At 36.9% G+C, this 23,931-nt stretch overlaps 1 protein-coding gene across 1 annotated transcript in view; it reads right to left on the minus strand.

Annotated features, from left to right (window-relative positions):
- Nucleotides 1-23,931, minus strand: part of RyR (Ryanodine receptor) — an 841,404-nt gene that overhangs the window by 756,733 nt on the left and 60,740 nt on the right. Inside the window, exons 9-11 of the mRNA XM_090376454.1 lie at nucleotides 19,720-19,823; nucleotides 16,397-16,474; nucleotides 8,166-8,328 (exon numbers count right to left, since the gene is read on the minus strand). Of these exons, the coding sequence (XP_090232580.1) occupies nucleotides 8,166-8,328; nucleotides 16,397-16,474; nucleotides 19,720-19,823 (345 nt within the window). The remainder of the gene's footprint in view (nucleotides 1-8,165; nucleotides 8,329-16,396; nucleotides 16,475-19,719; nucleotides 19,824-23,931) is intronic.

The raw sequence follows: 23,931 nt of genomic DNA on the forward strand, positions 1-23,931 counted from the left end.
GTGGTTCGACTGTTGATGATCCTGCTCAGCTAGCTGACAAAATGAATGAGAATTTTGCATCTACATTCACACATTTTCCCCCAGGGGCTCACATCTTCCCCCAGGGGCTCACATCTGGTGAGTATGGGCTTGGCACACCCAGGGTCCTGAGCTGGATATCACCATTCTTCTCTTTCTTGGTGATTCCTTTCTACTTCTCTCAATCTCTATCAGGGTATCCTGAGAATTTTTTTTTTTTTTTGGCTGGTGCAGCATAAGCCTCAGGCTTCCTTGCACCATATGGCTAATAATAATAATAATAATAAATAATAATAAATAATAATAATGACAGAAGTGGTTGATGATCCTGCTCAGCTAGCTGACAAAATGAATGAGTATTTTGCATCTACATTCACACATGAGGAATTCTATAAGGAAAGGGAGGGCAGAAGTTTAATAAACTGTAACAGGGAGCTAAATGATTTTGTACTAATGGAGAGCAAAGTGGAGGAGAAATTGTTGAAGTTAAACATAAAAAAGGCACCTGAGCCAGATGGAATCTATCCAGTTATATTGAAGGAGGTAGCAAGGAAAGTAAGCAAACCCTTACCATAATTATGAGAGCATCCTTGGATTCATGGGAGGTCCCCATGGACTGAAGATGTATCCCCAATTCACAAAGGAGGTTCAAAGGGTGACACAAATAATTATAGACCTGTTAGTTTAACTTCTGTTCGGAGGAAAATAATGGAGTCACTGGTTAAAGAATTGATGCAGGATCACCTAGACAAGGCTCCAGTAATAGTTCAGACACAGTATGGGTTTGTAAAGGGGAAGTCTTGTCTGACCAATTTGATTGGATACTACGATGTGGTCACAAAGGAACTGGATGCAAAAAATAATTTTGATATCATATACAGTCGATTCCGGTTATTTGGGACACATCAGGACTAGTACATTTTGGCCCGATTAAGTGGCTGCCCCAATTATCCGAAGTTTCCCGTAAATAGTTAAAATTACAATGTACTCCCCCCCCCCCCTTTACAATTGGTTCACTGTTCAATCAAATCATGTTGCGATGGACTCACCATAGTAAAGTACCGTTCACTATACGATGTGTAATAAGCGCCGGTCACTGTGATCACGTTTGTGAATTGAATTTTAATTCTATTAAACAGTGATTCTAATTAGCGAAAATAAGAGGAATATTATGCATAGGCTATAAAAGCAAAGATATATTAAGCACAAATTTACCCTTTATTACCTTACCAATTAAAAAATTAAATGATACGTGAAATTTGGAAGAATATACGTGATAATCGGAATAATTAATACGTACTGTAATATGTACATACGAACTAAACTAGTTGACATTTCTGTTCAGTGTCATTTGTGGGTGGGGGTTAATATTTAAAACAGTAAAAAGATAAGCAATCAATAACAAAGAACACCGCACACACACACAAATTGCAAGTAACACGATATGCTCAAGTAAGAACGGAGTAACAAATTACGAAGCTTTAAAAATAGGAATGAAGAGAAGAGCCTGAAAATTATTTTTTTTTTATATGATTGAAGATTCCATAGAAGTGTAAACACATTTCACCATAATAACCCACAGAATTCCAGCTGTCGGTATTATTGCAAATTCAATAAGATCGAGTTTACTATCAGTTTGTGATAGATTTCACTAACACAAAAGCCCAATAAACAGGTGACTGCTAATTGCTTTTTATTTTTTTATGGTTGTAACCTCCAGAAATTCGACCGAACTACGTGGTACGGTTGGGGACAATCGTAGGGTAATCTTCAGTGCTGCGGTCTTCTGCCCCGATTAAACGGCATTTTGTCCCAATTAAGCGAAGTAAATCCTGGCTATTTTCTCAATTGGGTTCTGTTTTTTAAGATTTGCCCCAAATAAACAGCTGCCCCAATTAACCGGTGGCCCAAATAACCGGAATCCACTGTACTTGGACTTCAGGAAAGTTTTTGATACTGTTGTGCATGGAAACTGCTGTACAAATTTGAGCAGTATGGCACTAAGGGCAAGTTGCTGCAATGGATAAAGGGATGGTTGAGTGGGAGATGGCAGAGGCTGGTAATAAATGGACACTGCTCTATGTGGACTAATGTTATTGGTGGAGTCTCCCAGGGTTCGGAGCTGGGTCCATTGTTGTTTTATGTATTTATTAATGTTATAGATGAAGGTATATCAGGCTTAATGTCCAAGTTTGCAGATGATGCAAAGGTTGGCAGGGTAGTTAATGATAGTAAAGACAGTATGCTACTGCAACAGGATCATAAAAAGTTAGGTAGATGGGCTGAGAAGTAGCAACTGAAGTTTAATATTGACAAATGCAAAATACTGCATATGGGTAGCAGTAACCCAAGAGAAACATACTAACTGTGTGGTACTACACTCAGGGAGGTGGAGAATGAAAAAGACCTGTGGCTAATTATGCAGTCCGATATGAAGTTCTCTGAGTAGTGCAGACAGGCTGCCAGAGCGGGTCATGGATCAATGATATATAGGAATTTTGCTAGCAGAGACAAGGAGGTGATATTACCTTTGTATGATGCGGTGGTCAGGCCATGCCTTGAGTACTGTGTACAAGTCTGGAGGCCCCATTTTAGGAAGGATGTAGAGTTGCTAGAATGAGTACAGAGAAGAGAACAAGATTGGTAAGAGGAACAAAGGGGTTCTCTTACCAGGAGAGGCTTAAATTCTGTTAGCTGCAGCATCTAGAGACTAGTCACCTGCAAGGTGATCTGATTGAGGTGTACAAGGCATTGAATGGTTTGAGCAGGCTCAATGCTGATGGGATACTTCCACTTGCTGAGATTAAGAACCTGAGGGAGCAGAGTTTCAAATTGAGGAAAGACAGTTGTAGAATAGATATGCAGAAGTTTGCTTTTAGCCAGCAGGTAGCTGATTGCTGGAACAGATTTCCATCTGTTATCATGAAAGTTGATAGCTTAAATAAATTTAAGGCTGAACTAGACAAACACTAGGAGTGATTGGATGGGAAGGGGTTTTTTTTTTTTTTTTGGCTAATGCTCTATAAGCTTGCTTTCTCACATCATATGCCTCAACTAATGCTAATGCTATCTGTTATCAATGAGCTGCTTACTGTCATCACTGTTTGTTGCCAACAATGAAAGACCATAAGAGGGATCTGAAAGTAAAGCCATACCGAGCCCAGGTTCATGGGTGGGCTGATTGTCATATTAAAGTGATTTATTGCCAGAAACCTTTGCTACTGCTGTGTCCAAGGCTCCCATTACTGAATAGATTCTGGGCAAAGCAAACCCAGATTTCTTGAATTGGAACACAATCCACTAAGTGGATTGAGTTCCACTTCTGATTCCGCAGATTCACATTGTCCCACACCTCCTCTGATGTTCAGCTGGCTGATAAGCCAGCTGAACATCAGAGGAGGTGTGGGACAATGCGAATCTGCAGAATGATGGTACCACTAGCACATTTTACACTAGTTGTGTACAGATACCTGAAAGTGAATTTCACAGGCCATCACGATTTGCCACTTATACTACAGCCTATCTTAGCTCTAAACCGAATGGCAAGGTTTAAGGAGCTATTAAAAGACTGTCCTTCCTTTCATTCAACAAACTTTGTGGTTCCCGAAAATTCTCCTAGATTCTACTCACAAGGCAGTACTCAGTTTAATAATTCCACACATAAACTCACACTACTTCCTATCACACAGACATTCAGTTTTTTTTCTGTGTGCCTTGTCTACAGATATTTCCATGGGTAATTTTCTTCTGAATCAGCATCAAAATTCCACCTCTTTTCTTTCAAGGCCAATCTGAGTATGTGAATAAAATCCCCGAACATGCTGCTGTTTTCTACAGCAGCATGTTCGGGGATTTTAATTTCCCAGAGATTGACTGTAATTTGTGGGTTGGTCACTCACACACTAGCAAGGCTTTTGTGGATTTATTGGATGATTGTTTTCTACAGCAGCATGTTCGGGAGGCAACCAGAGGGAGTAATACTCTTGATCTGATTATCAGTAGTGATTCTTCATGCATCAAGAATCTGCAGATAAAGGAACCACTAGGTGGCAGTGATCACAGTGTGCTGAAGTGGGACTTACTCAAGGAGGTAACTACCATCAAGGGTAAAGGGAAGGGTTTTTGCTTTTGCAAAGGTGACTACGGTGGTCTGAGACAATATTTAAATTCTATAGTGGAACCAACTGATGATGTTACCAACAGCAAATTCAAAATGGGAAGCTTGTTTGTTTGTTATTTGGTTTTTAGGAGCATTAGCAACTAAGGCCATATTGCTCCGGGGATATGCAATGGTCATTCCCTGACCTTTCCACATCCTCAGTATTTGGTGGTCACGTACTCAAACCCCGGTCTAATCAAGAATCGTGTGCTGCTCCTGCCCACCTGGCTACGGAGGTGCCAAAATGGGAAGCATTCAAAGAATTAATCTTGGAAGCTACTAGGCTTTTCATACCAACAAAGAAATATTGTTCAAGATTTAGGCCTAAATGGATGTCGGATGAACTAATTAGACATGTGACAGAGAAGAAAAATGCATGGAATACATATAAATTAACATGTGACAGAGAAGCCAATGATAAATATAAGCTGGTCTGTAACCAAGTTACAAAGGAGGTTAGGCAAGCGAAGGCAGATTAAGAGAAATCTTTGGCAAAGGATACAAAGAAAAACAGCAAAGAGTTCTTTACTTATGTAAACTCTAGAAGGAAGGGGATGAATCAGATTGGTCCACTTGATATCGATGGTTCAACTGTTGATGATCGTGGTCAGGTAGCTAACAAACTAAATGAATATTCTGCATCAATATTCACACATGAGGAGTTATTCAGCGAGGGGAATGCCAAAGGTGTATTCAACTCTGGCAGTAAGCTAGATAATCTTGTAATAACTGAGAGTAAAGTGGAGGAAAAATTGTTGAAGATAAATACAAGGAAGGCACCTGGGGTGGATGGGATCTATCCAGTTATATTAAAGGAGGCAGCAAAGGAAGTAAGCAAACCCTTAGCCATAATTATGAGAGCTTCCCTGGACTCAGGGGAGGTACCCATGGACTGGAGATGTGCAAATGTGACCCCAATCCACAAAGGAGGATCAAAGGTTGACACAGGTAATTACAGACCTGTTAGTTTAACTTCTGTTCCAGGGAAATTAATGGAGGCACTAGTTAAAGAAGCATTGCAGGATCATCTAGACAAGACTTCAGTTACAGCTCGGACACAGTATGGGTTTGTTAATGGGAAGTCTTGTCTGACAAATTTGATCGGATATTATGATGTGGTTACAAAGGAATTGGATGCAAAAAATAATTTTGATATCATATATTTGGATTTCAGGAAAGCTTTTGACACTGTTGCGCATGGAAGACTATTGTACAAATTGGAGCAGAATGGTATTAAGGGTAAGTTGCTACAATGGATAAAAGGATGGTTGAGTGGGAGAAGACAGAGGGTGGTAATTAATGGGTGCTGCTCTTCGTGGGCTAATGTTATTAGTGGAGTCCAACAGGGTTTGGTGTTGGGTCCTGTGTTGTTTTGTATATTTATCAATGATATTGATGAAGGTATATCAGGCTTAGTGTCGAAGTTTGCAGATGATACAAAGGTTGGCAGGGTTGTTAATGACAGTAATGGCAGTGTGCTACTGCAACAGGATCTAGATAATTTGGGCAGATGGGCTAAGAAGTGGCAACTGAAGTTTAACCTTGACAAATGCAAAGTACTGCATATGGGTAGAAGTAACCCCAGAGAAACGTACCAACTGTGTGCTACTACACTTAAGGTGGTAGAAAATGAAAAAGACCTGTGAGTAATTGTGCAGTCAGATATGAAGTTTTCTGAGCAATGCAGACAGGCTGCCAGGGCAGGTCATGGGGTTTTGTCAATGATATATAGGAATTTTGCTAACAGGGAGAAGGAGGTGAGTGTCCCTCTGTATAAGGCAATGGTCAGGCCGCACCTTGAGTACAGGTCTGGAGGCCTCATTTTAGGAAGGATGTAGATTTGCTTGAGCGTGTACAGAGAAGGGCAACAAGATTGGTGAGGGGAATGAAGGGATCCTCTTACCGAGAGAGGCTTAAGTTCTGCAAATTGCAGTGGCTGGAGACTAGGCACCTGTCAGTGATCTGATTGAGGTGTATAAGGCCTTGAATGGGTTGAGCACGCTGAATTCTGATGGGATCCTTCCACTTGTTCAGATTACAAATCTAAGAGGTCATAAATTCAAATTAAGAAAAGACAAATGTAGAATAGATGTGCGGAAATTTGCCTTTAGCCAGTGGGTGGTTAATTGCTGGAACAAACTTCCATCTGTCGTTGTGGAAGTTGATAGGTTAAATAAATTGAAGGAGGAACTGGACAGGCATTTGGAGGGAATGGTGTGATTTTTTTTTTTTTTTTTTTTGTCTGATGCTGCATAAGCTCATACACTTGCTTTCTTGCATCACATGCCACTTCTACTACTACTACTAAAAGCATTTCCCAGTTCCGCAACTTCTTCCTGCATTCTTGGTAAACAGATGGTGCATGTTATCGGTAGTGGCAGTAGAAGTCGATAACGATGCATTGATTAGTTTTTTCTTATTATTAAAAGCAGATTATCGGAGTTCATGAGTGGGCTTAAATTTACTTATGGTACACCCTCAAGACTGCCTAAGTCTTAGGGTGTTTATCCTCCTTCCCACTGTTTTAATCCAATCTAAAATGACTTCGACAGATGGTGCATGTTATCAATAATTGCAGTTGAAGTCATTTGCCTATCGGGTTAAAACAGCGGGAATGGGGGAATAAACTCCCTAAGACTGAGGCAGTCTGGAGGGTGTACCCGTAAGTAAATTTAAGACGCAAAGGCATTATACTCATGAACTCCAATAATCTGCTTTTAATAATGAGAAAAAACTAATCAGTACATTGTTATCGACTTCTACTGCCATTACCAATAACATGCACCATCTGTTTACTGAGAATGCTGGGAGAAGCTGCGGTACTGCGAAATGCATTTGACTGCTAAAAGTTTCCTATGGTTCTTGTGTTGGCTTTCTTTACCTTTGCGCTAACAGCTAATAAGGTTTGATTTGTCATGATTACTAGATGATTAAATCATAATATGCTTCCATGAAAAGAAAATAACAGCTAATTAATATTTACAAATAAATTATAATAAATTTATTACAACTTATATGTAACTTATAATTTTTTTTTTAACTTCTTTCAGAAGTTTTCCCTAAATACAAAGGTTGAGAACACATACCATGTACAATAACATAGGATGTTCATTATGGGAGATTTACAAGTTTAAAGTATAGTTAAATATGAGTTAAAGTAAAAATAAGATAGTTTAGTTAAAGAGGGATGATATTTCAAAACCACTTTGCCTTCTTCTGGCTGGAATATCTAGTAAATGGTTAAAAAGCATGACCTGGTTATATTAGGTGTACAAGCACTTTTGGATGTACACCTTCGGATAGATGTGCGGAAATTTGCTTTTAGCCAGCGGGCAGTTGGTTTGTGGAATAGACTCCCATCGCTTGTTGTTGAAGTCGATAGCCTAAATAAATTTAAGGCTCAGTTGGACAGGTATTTCGAACGAACGGAGGGGTGAAATGGGAGTAGTGGTTTTTTTTTTTTTTTTTTTTTTTTTGGCTGATGCTGAATAAGCTTGCTTTCTTGCATCATATGCCTCTACTAATGCTAATGCTAATGCTATAGGTCAGTCAAGTCATGCTTTGTAAGCCATTTACCAAGCATTCCAGCCAAGAAGAAGGAAAAGCAGTCTTTGAAATTTCATCTCCCCTTTTAACTCATCTTTACTTTAAACTTATAAATCTCTCATAATAAACATTTCTATGTTGGAGTATGCAGTGGTTTGTGTGCTCATTACTTTCAGAATACCTAGATAACTCTAAGCATGCCCTTAAGCAAGTTTTATTAGTTTTCCATATTCAGGAAGCTATTAAATAATTCTGAGTTACTAAAGTAATTAATTTAGATAGCAGATAAATGTAGAATCCACATGAATAGCAAAAATCTGAATGAAAAGAAATTTGTCTGCCATGAGAATTTTAATGTGAATATTTGAGGATATATCTGAAATACAAGCTAGGATCTGCATCCATAATGACCTCTAGGAAAAACAATTAAATAATAACTCACCTCATTAAGTCCATATGTCCAACTCTGCTGAATCCGCTCCTTGGCCCAAACATTGTGAGTATTTTCAGCTAATAAATCTACCAATTCTTCCATTTTCTGGGTCATTGTAATGGCACCCAAATCAAGAGGTGCTGGCTTGTAACCATTAGGTTGTAAGTATGGACTAAATTAACAGAAACAATTTAATTATTTGTCTACTGTTTCATTTAAGAGAACTTGAAAATATTAATAATCATTAGAGGTAATTTCAATATTTTTTTAAATTAATAGTATGACACTATTTTTTTATTTTTATCTGCAGATTTTCTAAACATATCATATAACAAATAAAATAGAATAACTTAAACTAGCAATAAAAATAATTTAATAAATTTGTATAAATTTGGAATATTCCAGACAAACCTACCTTTTAAATAATTCCTGAAATCCACCCTAATCTAGCTTGTTTGCAACATCTGTTGTTTATTATAATTGCATGCCATCAGAAAAAATCTTAAAGAGAAATTCAAATTCAGGACTTTTGCCTATTTTCATAAAAATAGTGAGAGGGATATAAAAAAGGACAAGAATTCCTTGTAGTAGGCTATGATTTTTCATTCTGAGATGAACTGCCATGAGTTTCCCTGTTACAAACAAACATGACTTCTTATAAGGAAGATACTGTTTATTTGTAATGCCATGCCTCCACCTTAGTAGTCACTTTAATGTTATTTTCATCCCATCAGAATTCACATATTCACATATTCCATTATGTGAATATGAGAATTACATATTCACATATTCACATAATTAGTCACATATTCCATTGATGCAACACATAACAATCCATGATGATTTAAACTCAAAAGTATGTTATGCCTCTCTCTCTCTCGCATATCTTGCAATCAGTTCTTTGTGGGAACTCCAACAGACAGCCTTGTGCATTATGTACCAACCAACATTCATATGAAACTGAAGTGAACACAAAAAATCCTGTAATATTACCCTCAACTTACAAACTCAAATAAAGCAGGGAAACTTTTAAAAATTGGGAGGTATCATATTAAACTTAACTTTATAAAAATATTTACAAAGGAACTCTAATAATAAATTCTTAAGAGAAATTTCTTAATTATCATATATAAACAGTAATACTATAAGCATAATCCTATCCTGGTTATTATATGTCATAATCATGGCTGCTAACTTTTTTAACTATCACAAATCTGGAGATAGGGTAAATTTAAGCAGGAAGAAAAGAGCAGATTTTTTGGACAATATAGGCAGAACGCGTTTTTGCAAAAAAAAAAAAAAAAAAAAAAAAAGCGGGATGTTGTCCACAAAAACATAAGGGTTTTTGGAAAAAGCAGGAGATTTTTTTTTTTTTTTTTAAAGTCCACACTTTTTTTTTTTTAAATGTAAAACACAAACACGAGAGGTATTAGAACCTATAGTACTTAGTACCGTGCTTTGGTTGGAGGTTGAGAAGATGAAAGAAGATATTTGTTGACATTGGACTTGAACTTCTGTAGACTGTAATTTTCAGGAAATACGTATGAAGGAAAATGTTCCTTCATACGTATTCCATGTTCCAGAAAATGGCAGTTGAATGAATAAACGAGGAAGATGAAAAGTTGGTTCTGTGAGTTTGAAGATGGACAGTAAATGGATGTTGGCTGGTGGCGGCACGTGTTCGGACAGTTTTGAAAGAGAGAGCGGGAATTATAGAAGCCAATTCAGAAGAACAGTGCCCATGGAAGTATCTGTAGAAGAGGCATGCAGCAGAAACAGTACGTCTATGAGACAGTGAATGGAGAGACTCTGTTAGAGATGAATCATTAATTAACCTAACTACCATTTTCTGAATGGAATCAAGCAACCTGAGAGAGGTTTTGGGGGCACCACCCCAACAATATTCCCACATCTGGGAATATTGTTCCCAGATGTGGGAACAATATTCCATGGCAGGGCGGATTTGCAATTTATACAGAGTGAGCAGCTGTTTGGAAGAAAAGTAACGCCAAGAGCGAAAGAGAAAACCAAGTTTTTTAGATGCAGAAGAAGCAATATTTGTAATGTGCTTGTGCCAAGAGAGATTAGAAGTCAGGGTAATTCCCAAAAGAGATATATTATTTTGCCTAGAAATCGGAGTGTCAGTAAAGATAAGCATAGGAGCAGAAGAATCCTTTTTGCGAGATATAAGACAAGACTGAGTTTTAGAAGAGTTGAAATCAACTAAGTTGTCTTTGCCCCACTGGAAAATTACCTGAAGATCGGCATTTAAGGAATTGGTAGCAGATTTTCGAGAAGTTGAGGCTGATTGAGCAGGACAAGGTTTCTCAAAATGGAAAGTGGAATGCAATGTGCTATCATCAGCAAAACTATAGATAGGATTTCCAGTCAATGGAAGAAGGTCATTAATATACAAGAGGAATAGAGTGGGGGAAAGAACTGAACCACCGACCAGGCTAGCTGGGTGGGTAAAGTGTCTGCCTGGCAACCCAAAGGTCGCGGGTTCGATTCCCGCCTCGGGCTTGGATCAAAGTACTGCAAAAACCTTGGGAGGTGCATTATGGCCACAGAAGCCTGTGCGCCAACAACTACCAAAAAAGAAAAAGAACTGAACCTTGGGGGACACCGGCATTAGTGGAGAAGTTAGAAGACAGAGAGCCATCTACCATCACCCTCAGTGAGCGATCAGAGAGAAAACTGGATAACCAATTACTAAAAACAGTTGGCAAACCATAAGATGGAAGCTTGTTTAGAAGACCTTTATGCCAAACACGATCGAAAGCCTTTGAGATATCAAGAGCAACTACTTGTGTTTCACCGAACCTTTCCATTGAATTAGTCCAGAAATGGGTAACATAAGCCAGAATATCACCAGTGGATCGACAATGACGGAATCCATACTGGTGATCGTTGATCAGATGGAAGGTTTCTAGGTAGTTTCTAGGTTGGTTGGTGGCAGCACGTGTTAAGCACTAGTGCAGTGTTCAGCAAACTGCACTTAGAAATTAAATTTCACTGACACCATACACATTTTATATTAAAATACAGTAATAGGATTGTTTAATATGCACAGTATGCTTTTAAAGATCAGCTTACATAAGATAATTCTGTCTGCAGATTTCTGTTTGGATTGTCTGTTAGACTTCAGCTGATTATGACTGCTTCAAGAAGGATACTGTTGCAGACTCTGCTCTCTTCAGAAATGTAAAGTCAAAAGTTGTTTATAATGAAGGTACTGTTGTTTAGATTTGACTGTTAAGACAAGTTCCAAGGTCCCAAGGAAGAGAAGTTCTGAACTCAGTTTCGTTTTTTTTTTTTTTTTTTTCACTTGGTTGAATATTCCCTCATACTCAGCAATGCTTTCAAGAACCGTTAAAATACCAAGCATAATTTTGCATGATTTTCTATATTTTAAACTTCTTTCACCACTTGTCAGTTTCCAAAACAAGGACCATAGTACATCAATTCGTTCTGCTTTTATTATGAAAGAAGACCTATAACAGCAAAATATTGATTTATTTATCTTTAAAGATATTGTGATATACTGAACAGTGTGTTTTTTTTTTTTTTTTTTTGCAAATTATTCATTTTACTTTGGTGAATTCAATAAACTTATTCTTCAAATAGAGCTATTGGATGAAAAATTGGTTTTCCAAATAAGTTATATTTAAGTTAAAGTTAAATAATATTTTTTTAAATAATATTTTACATGGTAAATAATAACTTGTATTTAATTATATATATAAATAATTAAGTTGGATATACAAATAATTAACTTGTTATATAATATTTAACTAACAGGCGCCTCCGTAGCCAGGTGTGCAGGAGCAGTAGTGCTTAGCACACGCTTCTTGATTAGACTGGGGTTCAAGCCCATACCCACCAAATACAGAGGATGCGGCAGATCAGGGAATGACCACCGCATATTCCCAGCCCAAATAAAGGGTGAGGGTTGGCGTCAGGAAAGGCATCTGGCATAAAAATTACATGCCAAAACAATAAAAACGCTGACCCCACATAATAATGGGAAAAGGGCAAGGGAAAAAAATAAATAAATAATATTTAACTAACAAATGAAAGTGTCTGCAATTCTACCCAGACAAAATAGCAGGGAATACATGACGAAAGCCTTGTCTATCAATTCAGACCCACGGAGACTGTGCAATGCATATGGGTGCACTGCATAGTCATCCCCCTTGAATTTCACATTTCACTTAAATAGGAGTGCAAGAATATTTGCTGATGATTTCAAGGAAGTATTAGATGGGTCAGAAAACTAGTAACCTGTAGGGGGGGGGGGAATACACAGACTAACAGATTAACAGCAACCACAAGCACAGATCAAAATGATTCTTGCACTACCTCCATTGGGACATAGAGCATCCCGAAAAACAAAGGGTGTCCAAGGGCTGCTGGGGGGGGGGTCTTCATGGGACAAGCAAACACATGGGCTTTGTTAGGGTTACTAAAAGGAAAAACAATTGCATTTATATATATATATCTACATACTAATGCTAGGAGTAAACAAATTTTATGAATTTGAAGTACTGGTTAAGTCATCAAATGTAGACATTATAGGGATATTGAGGACATGGTGTCACTCAGCCATAAGGGATGTTTCATAATTGAATATGGGAAGTATTTCGCAATTTCGTAATTGAATATGGGAAGTACAATATGTATAGAAAGGATATACAAGACAGAAGGGGAGGGAGTTATGCTCTTAGTTAAGAAGTACATAAATCTAAAGCAGTACACCCAGTCAACTTGGGTTGCCAGTGCAACATTTAGTCAGTTTAGTGTGACATAAGAACTGGGAAAACAAAAATGAGATTAGGAGTGTGTTATAAGCTCAATGACTATAGTGAACATAAAGGACAACTATATAGACAAATTGAGTGGACCAGCAAATCAGTATGTTTTATAATGAGCGATTTTAACATTCTGGACATTGACCAGAACTTGTGGGTTGGTCACTCAAACAGCAGCTGGACTTTTGTGGATTTATTAGACAACTGCTTTCTACACCAGCATCTTACAGAGGCAATGAGAGAAAGCAAACTGATTATAAGCAGTGATTCTTCATGCATTAAGAATCTGCAGATAAAAGAACCACTATGTGGCAGTGATCATAGTGTATTGATGTGGAATTTATTTAAAGATATGACTACTACCAAAGGTGAAGGGAAGGGAAGGGCTTTTGCTTTCATAAAGGTGACTACAATGGTAGTCACCTTTATTAATCCTGCAATCATGGCATTGGACTAGTGAGGTATAACTCACATATTAACTGTTGGCTGAAAATAAAAATCTGTGATTTTCTGTATCTTCCTGAATATAGACAAATTGTTACTTAGTATTGTTTTTAAATTTTTATTTATTGTTTTCCCAGAATTATAGCATGATTGTACCCAGCAGATATAGATGTATCACTTTTGTTATACTTTTAAGCTAGTCACTAGCCTAGGAAACTAACTACTATTGACACTAGAAAGCTTAGAATTTTGCATTTGTTTCTAGTTCAAGATAGTTATAAAACTCTCCCATATGATCCAACAATTGTTAATGGTGTTTCTAATGGTCATATATTACATCTTTCTGAAAGCTTCATTTGAAATAGTTGTTATTATTTTTAAACAACAGACGTGGAAAACAATAATCACTTTGTGATAGAGAGTGATGTGAATTAAGTGTTTTTTTCTAGTTCAAGTTATTTATTAAACCATCTCATGTAATCAAACAATTATTAATGATTTTTAATGGTGATAAACTATGTCTGGTTGTAACCTGTCATCATTAAAAACAAAATGTATACTTGAGCACTGCATGATTTTATAGCAGACTGTAAGTAAACTAGTAGCCAAACTTATAAAAACAAACACTGAAGCCTAGCTATAATATTTAACACTTTAGTGGTCAAGAAGCTTTTGTAATCTATCAGTCATGTGGATGACTACACCTTCCAATTTAAAAATTCATTTTTGTTCTTGTAGATCGATTTTTATTTGTAATCTCATAACCTGGTGTTGTTGTTAATACATTCTACAGAGCTTTTAAGCTTCTGGGAGAAAAAGTGCTGTTTTAAATAGCTGAGTCATCTCATTTTCAACACTGGCAGAAAATACATTAATATTTCATGTTTCAACAAGAAATAAAGATATTTGTTTCCAATATCTTTATTCCTAAATAAAGATGGCCACCCATTTATTTCTCTTGAAAATAATAACTAAGTTGTTCTTTTAGTGGAATGGTGAGCAGATAAATCAAAATTCAGAATGGTGAAATCTAAGCACTTCAACCTGAGTATTTATAATTAATTTCTTAGTATTAGTATTAGTAGTGGCAAATGATGCAAGGAAGCAAGCTTATATAGCATCAGCAGAAAAAAAAAAAAAAAATCTACCCACCTTATCTGTCAATTTAAGCAAATTATTTCCACAACACCAGATGAAAGTTTGTTCTAATAATCAATTAATCTCTGGCTGAAAGCAATTCTTGAAGACATGCCTATTCTTGAAGGAATACAGATACTTTTCAGACATTTCATTGTGCTTCTTCAGTGAATGAATTGCTGTTCTTATTACACTTCTCACACTGAAATAAGGACAGGAAGAAGGTGATACAAGAAGAGGTTTCACAAATTATACAAATAATTCTCAGACAGTGGTACATTATTGTCTGAGAATTATCTGTATAATTTTTGGTATAAAGGACAGGTCTCACTCTATTCAAGTTGAAGAGCTTAGACTTTCACTGTTCTCGAAAATAATTATAAACAGGTAATAGGGGTCCCTATGGGCTCCAAATTCTCAGTACTGTCAGCAAAACTTTTCCTACACCACTACAAAAAAGAATCAGTAAAAAGAACAGCAACCAAATAAAGACATACAGGTACACAGATGACATGATATGATTTCTTTTTACAGCAACCTAGAAGAGATCAAAAATTATATCTATCCCAATGATCTGGCATTAACAAAAATGAATGTAGACAACAACACAAAAGTAATGTTTTTATATCTCAAAATAAAAATTAAGGAGAATAACCAAGTAGAAATAGGAATATACAATAAGAGAGAAGATTATAACTTTGAAACAATAAACATAAGCAATTGGAGTTCCAATATATCAAGATATTTTATTCCAGTAAAAATACAGAAACAGTATTTATAAGTCAAACAGGAAACTTAGAAAGACACTAATTTTTGTTCAAGTACTACCTTATGAAACAATATTATTATTACACACCATGTTCAGGACAGTAAAGATTCACAAAAAATTTAACCACTGAATGATATATAGGATCTTTCAATTGAATTTTATTCATCAGTGAGGGTATAATTATTTTGATTTGCTTGTGACTATTCAAAACAATTTGCACACACCTTATTAGCATGACTGGGGAAATTCACTAAAACACTTTTTCCAGTGCTGTCTCGTAGCAGAACCATGGACACCACATCCAATAGTGTAAGCTTCAACATCATAATCTGCATCATCAGAATTATTTAATTTCAATTTTTCGAAAGCCAGCATGGGCCTTAGGACAAACAGTGTCAGTAACTGAGCTTTATCTTTCTCCTCCAGTTCCTCTTTTCTGTAATTCATGGTAGTCAATGTCCAAGGTAGTTAACTCACCTTACTCCTCCCTTGCAGTGCCCAAATTTACTTCATAATCTACAAATTCATTAGTACACTTCAACAGTTGTGTTTCAACTCATAGAACAAAAATCACCTATCATAATTCTTTTATAATGAAGTACAAAAACATACTGCATTGCAAAAGGTGCACTGTAGGTGATTACCCATAAATTAAATAACTGAATGATTATCTAATAAATATGAACATTGGACTCTACAACCAAAACATGCTAAAAATAACAACGAATTAGAATAAAATAACTGCATAATTTCACTGTGTACAAAAACACCACACTCTGAAATAAAAACTTGAATAGTAATAACAAGAGTGGTCATGTTGATGACTATTGTCCTTCAGTTCAATTTGGGCACAAATTACTTGAACTACTAACCCACAGCAGATCTCAAATCTGATTGGAAAATAGAAGTTAGGGTAAGACAGAAAGGTATTCAAGACACAAAGGTATTATTACTATTCAAGCTTCAGCCCTACAGATGCAAGTACCAATCATAGGCAACAGTTTTAATCATACTAGATAAATACTGATCTCCAAACAATGACTCAAGTGTTATAAAAAAAGAAACAAAAGCATACTTACTCATTATGTAACTTTACTGATTTGATTCTAGCAGGTGGCTTGTCAACTGTGATGTGATATCCAAGTGCTATGATTGTTCTGCAAAAGAAAGTATGTACATTTGTTTCAAAATATGACAAAATTTCATTACTTCATTAAAATACTCAATACTCAATGCATTAATATTATTGATTCCTTTCAATTTCAACCTTACTTACTAGACTTCAGTATTTAAATAAATTAATTAATTAAATTTCTGTCTTATATTCCAGAAATGCTTGCTTATAACTTTAATTTAATTGTTTTAGTGCAGCTGATACATCAGAACAACAGTCAACAATGATCATACATTTTTTACAGCAGTGTATGGGCTCAATTTCACAATGTGCATACCAAGGACTCTGTGTTGCTTCATAACCACAGCCAGCACAAGGTTAACTAAAAGCTATATTTTCAGATTAGTATTAGCATTATTAAAGCCAAATGATACAACAAAGCAGGCTTTTTCAACAACAACAACAAATATAATAATAACAATAAAAATAGCTGCCCATAGGTGAGCTTCATGAAATGTGTCACATGAAACCTATTTCATGAAACCTGCCACACTCAACCACTTTAGCATCTGTTACACCTCCTCTTAGATGTCTAGTTGTCAAACTTTGAAGTCTATTCTTTCTAAGTCATTTCCCTTCTTTGAACCCTCTCCAAAAATAATTATTATTATTATTAATAGTGGTATATGATGTAAGAAAGCAAGCTTATAAAGCATCATCAAAAAAAAAAAAAAAAAAAAAAACTCCCACATCACCTGTCCATCCCTCCAATAATTTTTCTAATTCTTCCTTGAATTTATCCAAGCTACCCACTTCTACAACAACAGTTTGTTCCAACAATCAACCACCCGTTGGCTGAAGGCAAACCTTTGCACATCTATCCTGCAACTGCTGCCTAAGCAACAACTTGCATAGAAGGAGAATGACATCCTTTTCTCCCTTCTAGCAAAAGTCCTATATACCATGGTCAGAACACCATGTGCCTCCCTAGCTGCTTGTTTACACTGCATGGAAAATTTTCCCTTAACAAACTCATGATGGAATCATTATGACATCACAAATGGTATCTATTCAACATACCATCTTTGTGAGATGGTCCTGAATTGCATTCTTACTCCATGATCTTTCCTACCACAGAAGTAAACTTCAGAAGCCTAAAGTTACCTAACTTACCTAACGTCTCTCCAGTATCACCTTTATGGATTGGGGAGAAATTTCTATTCACTTCTTTAGTAAGATCAACTTGGAATAGAGAAGTAATATATATAGTAATGAATTCTACTGTATTAGGAGTGAAAATTACAAAGAACTAGTTGACTCTGATGTTAAAAGTCTTCCCACAAGATGTGTGTACTAAGACAGCAGGTTCTTCTTCATGTCTCCAGCCTGGTTATCATACTCCCCTAAATTAAAGCTTATTTTGCTTATTTTCTTTCATGTTATATGGAGATGAAATGTGGCTCTCTCTCTCTCTCTCTCTCTCTTTCTCTGTTAAATTTTGACTGGTAAGAACATGAGCAAATCTGATGACTGTCCATCATCAATAATCCACCTTATGCACAACAGTGATGAATAATTTAAATCAGATGTCACTGAAGCAGTTGCTTCAGGTTAAATCACTGGATCAGGTTTCTAAACTGTTTTTACATGTTTGGCAGGCCCCATTTTTATGAGAAAAGGTCAGTTGGAATGTCCCCTCCTCCAGAAACTGACAATTTCTTTCTCTAACAGAATATTTCCACTTGATAGATTCCTTCCTTCCTTCCTTTCTTCTGCCTCACTGATGTTGGTTCAGCACCTTAATATTTACATATCCTTATTTTCTGAAGGTCATCAATACTGCAAAGAAGCTGTTGAAGCCTATATTAAATATTATTTATATATTGCATTGTAAATTGTATATTATTAAATATTATTATCTGTTGATTTGTAGTTTTATTGTTAGTCTTCTTATACTGGGAGCTACTAGTATTTTTCCTTCCCATAATTGTTTATATTCTTAATATTGCAATGTTAATTAATGCTTTTTTTCATAGGCACTCTAAAATTTTTTTACTTTTGATATTAGGGAAATTTATGTCTTTTTATCTACTGAACCCTTCTAGCTTCAGCTATATGGTGTAAGTTGCCACTGGTTAAATGGAAAATTACTTGGAGTTGAAGTTAACTGATTTCAGGAGGAAAGAATAGTGATATGATTTTTCTGTTGGTCATACTGGGTTTTTCAGTATGCATAAAAGAAAAGATTCTGATGTGCTCTAAAGCCATACCAATAACAAAAATACCAACATATACAGTTATATACAAAAGGGGTTCATATATTAATGTCTTTCTTATTCACAAAGTTGGTTTTAAGGGTGAAGTGAGTAACTACAGATCTATAAGTTTGACAGCCATGCCGGGAATAATTATGGAGTCCATAGTAAAGGAAGCAATATAGGAACACAATTATAAGAAAATTAGGGCATACCTTTGTTAATGGGGGATCACATTTAAATAATCTGATTTCCTATCATGAGATTATACAAAAGATCTGGGGAGCTCTTTTTTATTTAAGTTGTGAGCTTAAATAAAAATTCAAAATCCTTTAATTTTTATTCTCTTGCCAGGCTCTACTAACTTTCCTCAACTGTGGACATATTATTACTACCACATCATAAGGCCAACTTTTAGCAAATGGCACAAGGGGCCAACCTATGTATAAGAACAAAACTGAAGGTGTTTAAATTTCTTTGAGATTAACTTTTATTTCTATGTGGAACATCCTCAAAAGCCATAGTACAAAGTTGGTTGTGCAGTCCAATTAAAAAATTTATAAACACAATGAAGTTGCCAAAGCAATTGCTAACATCACAATCTAACCCTTAAGTTAAATAAATTCTTGATTTTTAGATTATATGATGTATACATTGAGTGAACAGTAGCTGCCATAACAAATAGGGGCAACCTATGAGAGACATGGGTTGCCCATATGCTTATGCAAATGATCTATTCACATTATAATGTGTTTGATTAATATCTGGAATGTGTTGCTTTGATAAATTATGGCAAATTTTACATGGGTGTATTAACAAAAAATATTGCTCAATTTGCTCTGTTGTTATTTTTTAAACTTTAGAAAGTGTTAAATCATAAAATAAGTAATGGATTTAACAAACATTTTTCATCCGTAACTTGTATTTCATTATAAATAAGTTCAACTGCAGTTTAACTAAAGAGTGCAGTAAAAGGAAAATCTCTTTTAATTCACTGAAATAATAATAAGAAATAATATTTCAAGTGACTTACTTCAGAGTTTGCAAGGCTAGTGTGATATCATACTTCTTTTCTGCCAATGGCAACTTCTCAAAGGATGTCAGGCAGGGATGTTTCTTTGAAAGATCATCTCTTATCTAAACAGAAAGGAAATTTTAATAAATAAAAGTTAAAAGAATAATATGAAATAAAAATTTTTAAAAATTCAAGATTCTTTCCAAATTATATTAAACTCCCTTAAAACTTTTATTTTATGAAGAAGGTGATTTATTACATGAGTATTATATAAGCTTATAGGCTGGTAGTAGTAGTAGTAGTAGTAGTAGTAGTAGTAGTGGCACTTGATGCAAGAAAGCAAGTGTAGGAGCTTATGCAGCATCAGCCAAAAAAAAAAAAAAAAATCACACCATACCCTCCAAATGCCTGTCCAGTTCCTCCTTAAATTTATTTAACCTATCAACTTCCACAACGACAGATGGAAGTTTGTTCCAGCAATTAACCACCCGCTGGCCAAAGGCAAATTTCCGTACATCCATTCTACATCTATCCTTTCTTAATTTGAACTTATGTCCCATTAGGTTCGTATTCTGAACAAGTGGGAGGATCCCATCAGAATTCAGCGTGCTCAACCCATTCAAGGCCTTATAAACCTCAATCAGATCACCGCGCAGGTGCCTAGTCTCCAGCCACTGCAATTTGCAGAACTTAAGCCTCTCTTGGTAAGAGGATCCCTTCATTCCCCTCACCAATCGTGTTGCTCTTCTCTGTACACGCTCAAGCAAATCTACATCCTTCCTAAAATGAGGCCTCCAGACCTGTACGCAGTACTCAAGGCGTGGCCTGACCATTGCCTTATACAGAGGGACAATCACCTCCTTTTCCCTGCTAGCAAAATTCCTATATATCATTGACAAAACCCCATGACCTGCCCTAGCAGCCTGTCTACATTGCTCAGAAAACTTCATATCTGACTGCACAATTATTCCCAGGTCTTTTTCATTTTCTACCACCTTAAGTGTAGTACCACACAGTTGGTACGTTTCTCTCGGGTTACTTCTACCCATATGCAGTACTTTGAATTTGTCAAGGTTAAACTTCAGTTGCCACTTCTTAGCCCATCTGCCCAAATTATCTAGATCCTGTTGCAGTAGCACACTGCCATTACTGTCATTAACAACCCTGCCAACCTTCGTGTCATCTGCGAACTTCGACATTAAGCCTGATATACCTTCATCAATATCATTGATAAATATACAAAACAACAGTGGACCCGACACCGAACCCTGTGGGACTCCACTAATAACATTAGTCCACGAAGAGCAGCACCCATTGATTACCACCCTCTGTCTTCTCCCACTTAACCATCCTTTTATCCATTGTAGCAACTTACCCTTAATACCATTCTGCTCCAATTTGTACAGTAGTCTTCCATGCGCAACAGTATCAAAAGCTTTCCTGAAATCCAAATATATGATATCAAAATTATTTTTTGCATCCAGTTCCTTTGTGACCACATCATAATAACCAATCAAATTTGTCAGACAAGACTTTCCCTTAACAAACCCATGCTGTGTCTGAATTATTGCTGCAGTCTTGTCTAGATGATCCTGCAATGCATCTTTAACCAGTGACTCCATTATTTTACCCGGAACAGAAGTTAAACTAACTGGTCTGTAATTACTCGTGTCACCCTTCGAACCTCCTTTGTGAATTGGGGATACATTTGCACATCTCCAGTCCGTGGGAACCTCCCCTGAATCCAAGGATGCTCTCATAATTATGGCTAAGGGTTTGCTTAGTTGCTTTGCCGCCTCCTTTAATATAACTGGATAGATCCCATCCACCCCAGGTGCCTTTCTTATGTTAACTTCAACAATTTCTCCTCCACTTTGCTCTCAGTTATTACAAAATCATTAAGCACACTGCTACAATTTGATAACCTTCTTCCATTTTCAAACTGTAATAATTCCTCACGTGTGAATGTAGATGCAAAATACTCATTCAGTTTGTTTGCTATCTGAGCAGGATCATCAACAGTCGAACCATCGATGTCAAGTGGACCAATCATATTCATCCCCCTTCCTTTTAGAGTTTATATAAGTAAAGAAATCCTTGCTGTTTTTCTTAGCATCTTTTGCCAAAGATTTCTCGTAATCCGCCTTTGCCTGCCGAACCTCCTTTGTGACCTGATTACAGACTAGCTTATATCTGCTACAGGCTTCTGCGTCGCCTGATAATTTATATGCATCCATGCATTTTTCTTCTCTGTCACGAGTCTCATTAGTTCATTTGATAACCATTTAGGCCTAAACCTTGAACAATATTTCTTCATCGGTATGAAAGTCTAGTAGCTTCCACGATTAATTCCTTGAATGCTTCCCACTTAGAATTACTGTTTGTAACATCGTCAGTTGATCCCACTGTACAGAATTTAAAAACTGTCTGAGACCACTGTACTCCCCTTTATGGAAGCAAAAACCCTTTCCTTTACCCCTGACGGTAGTTACCTCTTTGAGTAAATCCCACTTCAGCACACTGTGATCACTGCCACCTAGTGGTTCCTTTATCTGCAAATTCTTAATACACGAATGATCACTGCTGATAACCAGATCAAGAGTATTACTTTCTCTGGTTGCCTCTCGAACATGCTGCTGCAGAAAACAATCATCCAATAAATCCACAAAAGTCTGACTAGTGTGTGAGTGACCAACCCACAAGTTCCAGTCAATATCTGGGAAGGAAGTTAAAATCCCCCATTATAAGACATTCTGATTTACTGGCCCACTCTATTTCTCTGTACAATTGTTCATTGTACTCATTCGAGTCATTAGGCCTATAACACACTCCTACTCTTATTTTTGCTTTCGCAGTGCTTATGTCACACCAAACTGACTCAACAGTGCACTGTCCATCTATATCAACTGGATGCACTTCTTTTGATTTTATGTTTTTCTTAATTAACAGCATAACACCTCCTCCCTTTCTGTCCTGTCTATCCTTTCTGTACACATTGTACTCCCCAAATTCCAGTTCTGCATTCCTTATATCTTTGTGACACCACGTCTCTGCTATCCCAACAATATCCGCCTTTGATGTCTTGACCAACACTTCAAATTCATCAAATTTATTTACTATACTTCTAGCATTGGTATACATGCAAGCATACATGCTCCTATGCCTATTCCTTGTTACCCTAACACATCCCATATACCCAACTATTCCAGGATGACTGCCATCCGTCCCTGAAACCCCCAACACCCCTCGCTCCAGGTCGCTTCTTATTCTAATAGAAGTTGTGCAAGAATCACCTTCACCTCTGCCTGCGGTTACTGTTAAACTATTAGTCTTTGTATCCCCCCAAGCTAGCAGTTTTCCGACCCACCTAACACTGCCTCGATAGCATCAGCAAATATTCTTGCACCCTTTCTATTTAAGTGTATCCCATCCCTGTAGAAGCAATCTCTCCTGTTAACAAGTACAGTCCAGGCTGAAAAAAATTCTACCCCTTGAGCCTTGCACAATCTTTCCAGGGCCGAATTGATCGACAAGGCTCTCATCATATACTCCCTCCTATCGTGTCTGGGCAGAATTGCAGACACTTTCAAATTCAACCCTATTTCACGGCTTTTTTTCAACAGTGACCTGTACTTGTTGAGTAATTCTGATGGTCTCCTACTCTTAATATCATTAGTGCCAACGTGTACAACTATATCACCTTTTGTGCCCTTGAAAGATGATATCCGCTCTACAACGTCATCAACCTTTGCCCCTGGCAGACATACCCTGGTCCTGTTCCACCTATCCTTTTTACATAGCATGTTCCCCGTTTCCCTGACAATAGAGTCACCAACAACTAATAGTTCCTGTGGGTCCAGCGCATTCTGCCTTGGGGTTTGCCGCTGTGTTGCGCGATGACCAAGTGCAAGCTCTGGCGTTGATGTGGGCAGCTGAGAGCTTGATGGGCCCCTCAATTTATTTCCTTCGAGGGCATCCACCCTGTCCTTCAAACTCTCATATAGGCCCATAACAACGCTGAGTTGTCGCCTAATTTCCTTACACTCCTTACATCGCGCACACACAAAGACATCCCTCATGGCAATATCATGTTCCGTTCCAGAGAGTTCGGCAAACATTTCACAAGTTGCACATTTTTTTAGGCTGTGACGCGTTGGAGAATCGCCCCCCTCAGTTCTCCCCCGAGTCACAACACTCCTGCCACTTTGTGCCCGTTGCTTTGCTGCTCTA

Source organism: Mastigoproctus giganteus, chromosome 6 (genome assembly GCF_048544385.1).
Source record: "Mastigoproctus giganteus isolate SK-2022 chromosome 6, ASM4854438v1, whole genome shotgun sequence".
Lineage (NCBI taxonomy): Eukaryota > Metazoa > Arthropoda > Arachnida > Uropygi > Thelyphonidae > Mastigoproctus > Mastigoproctus giganteus.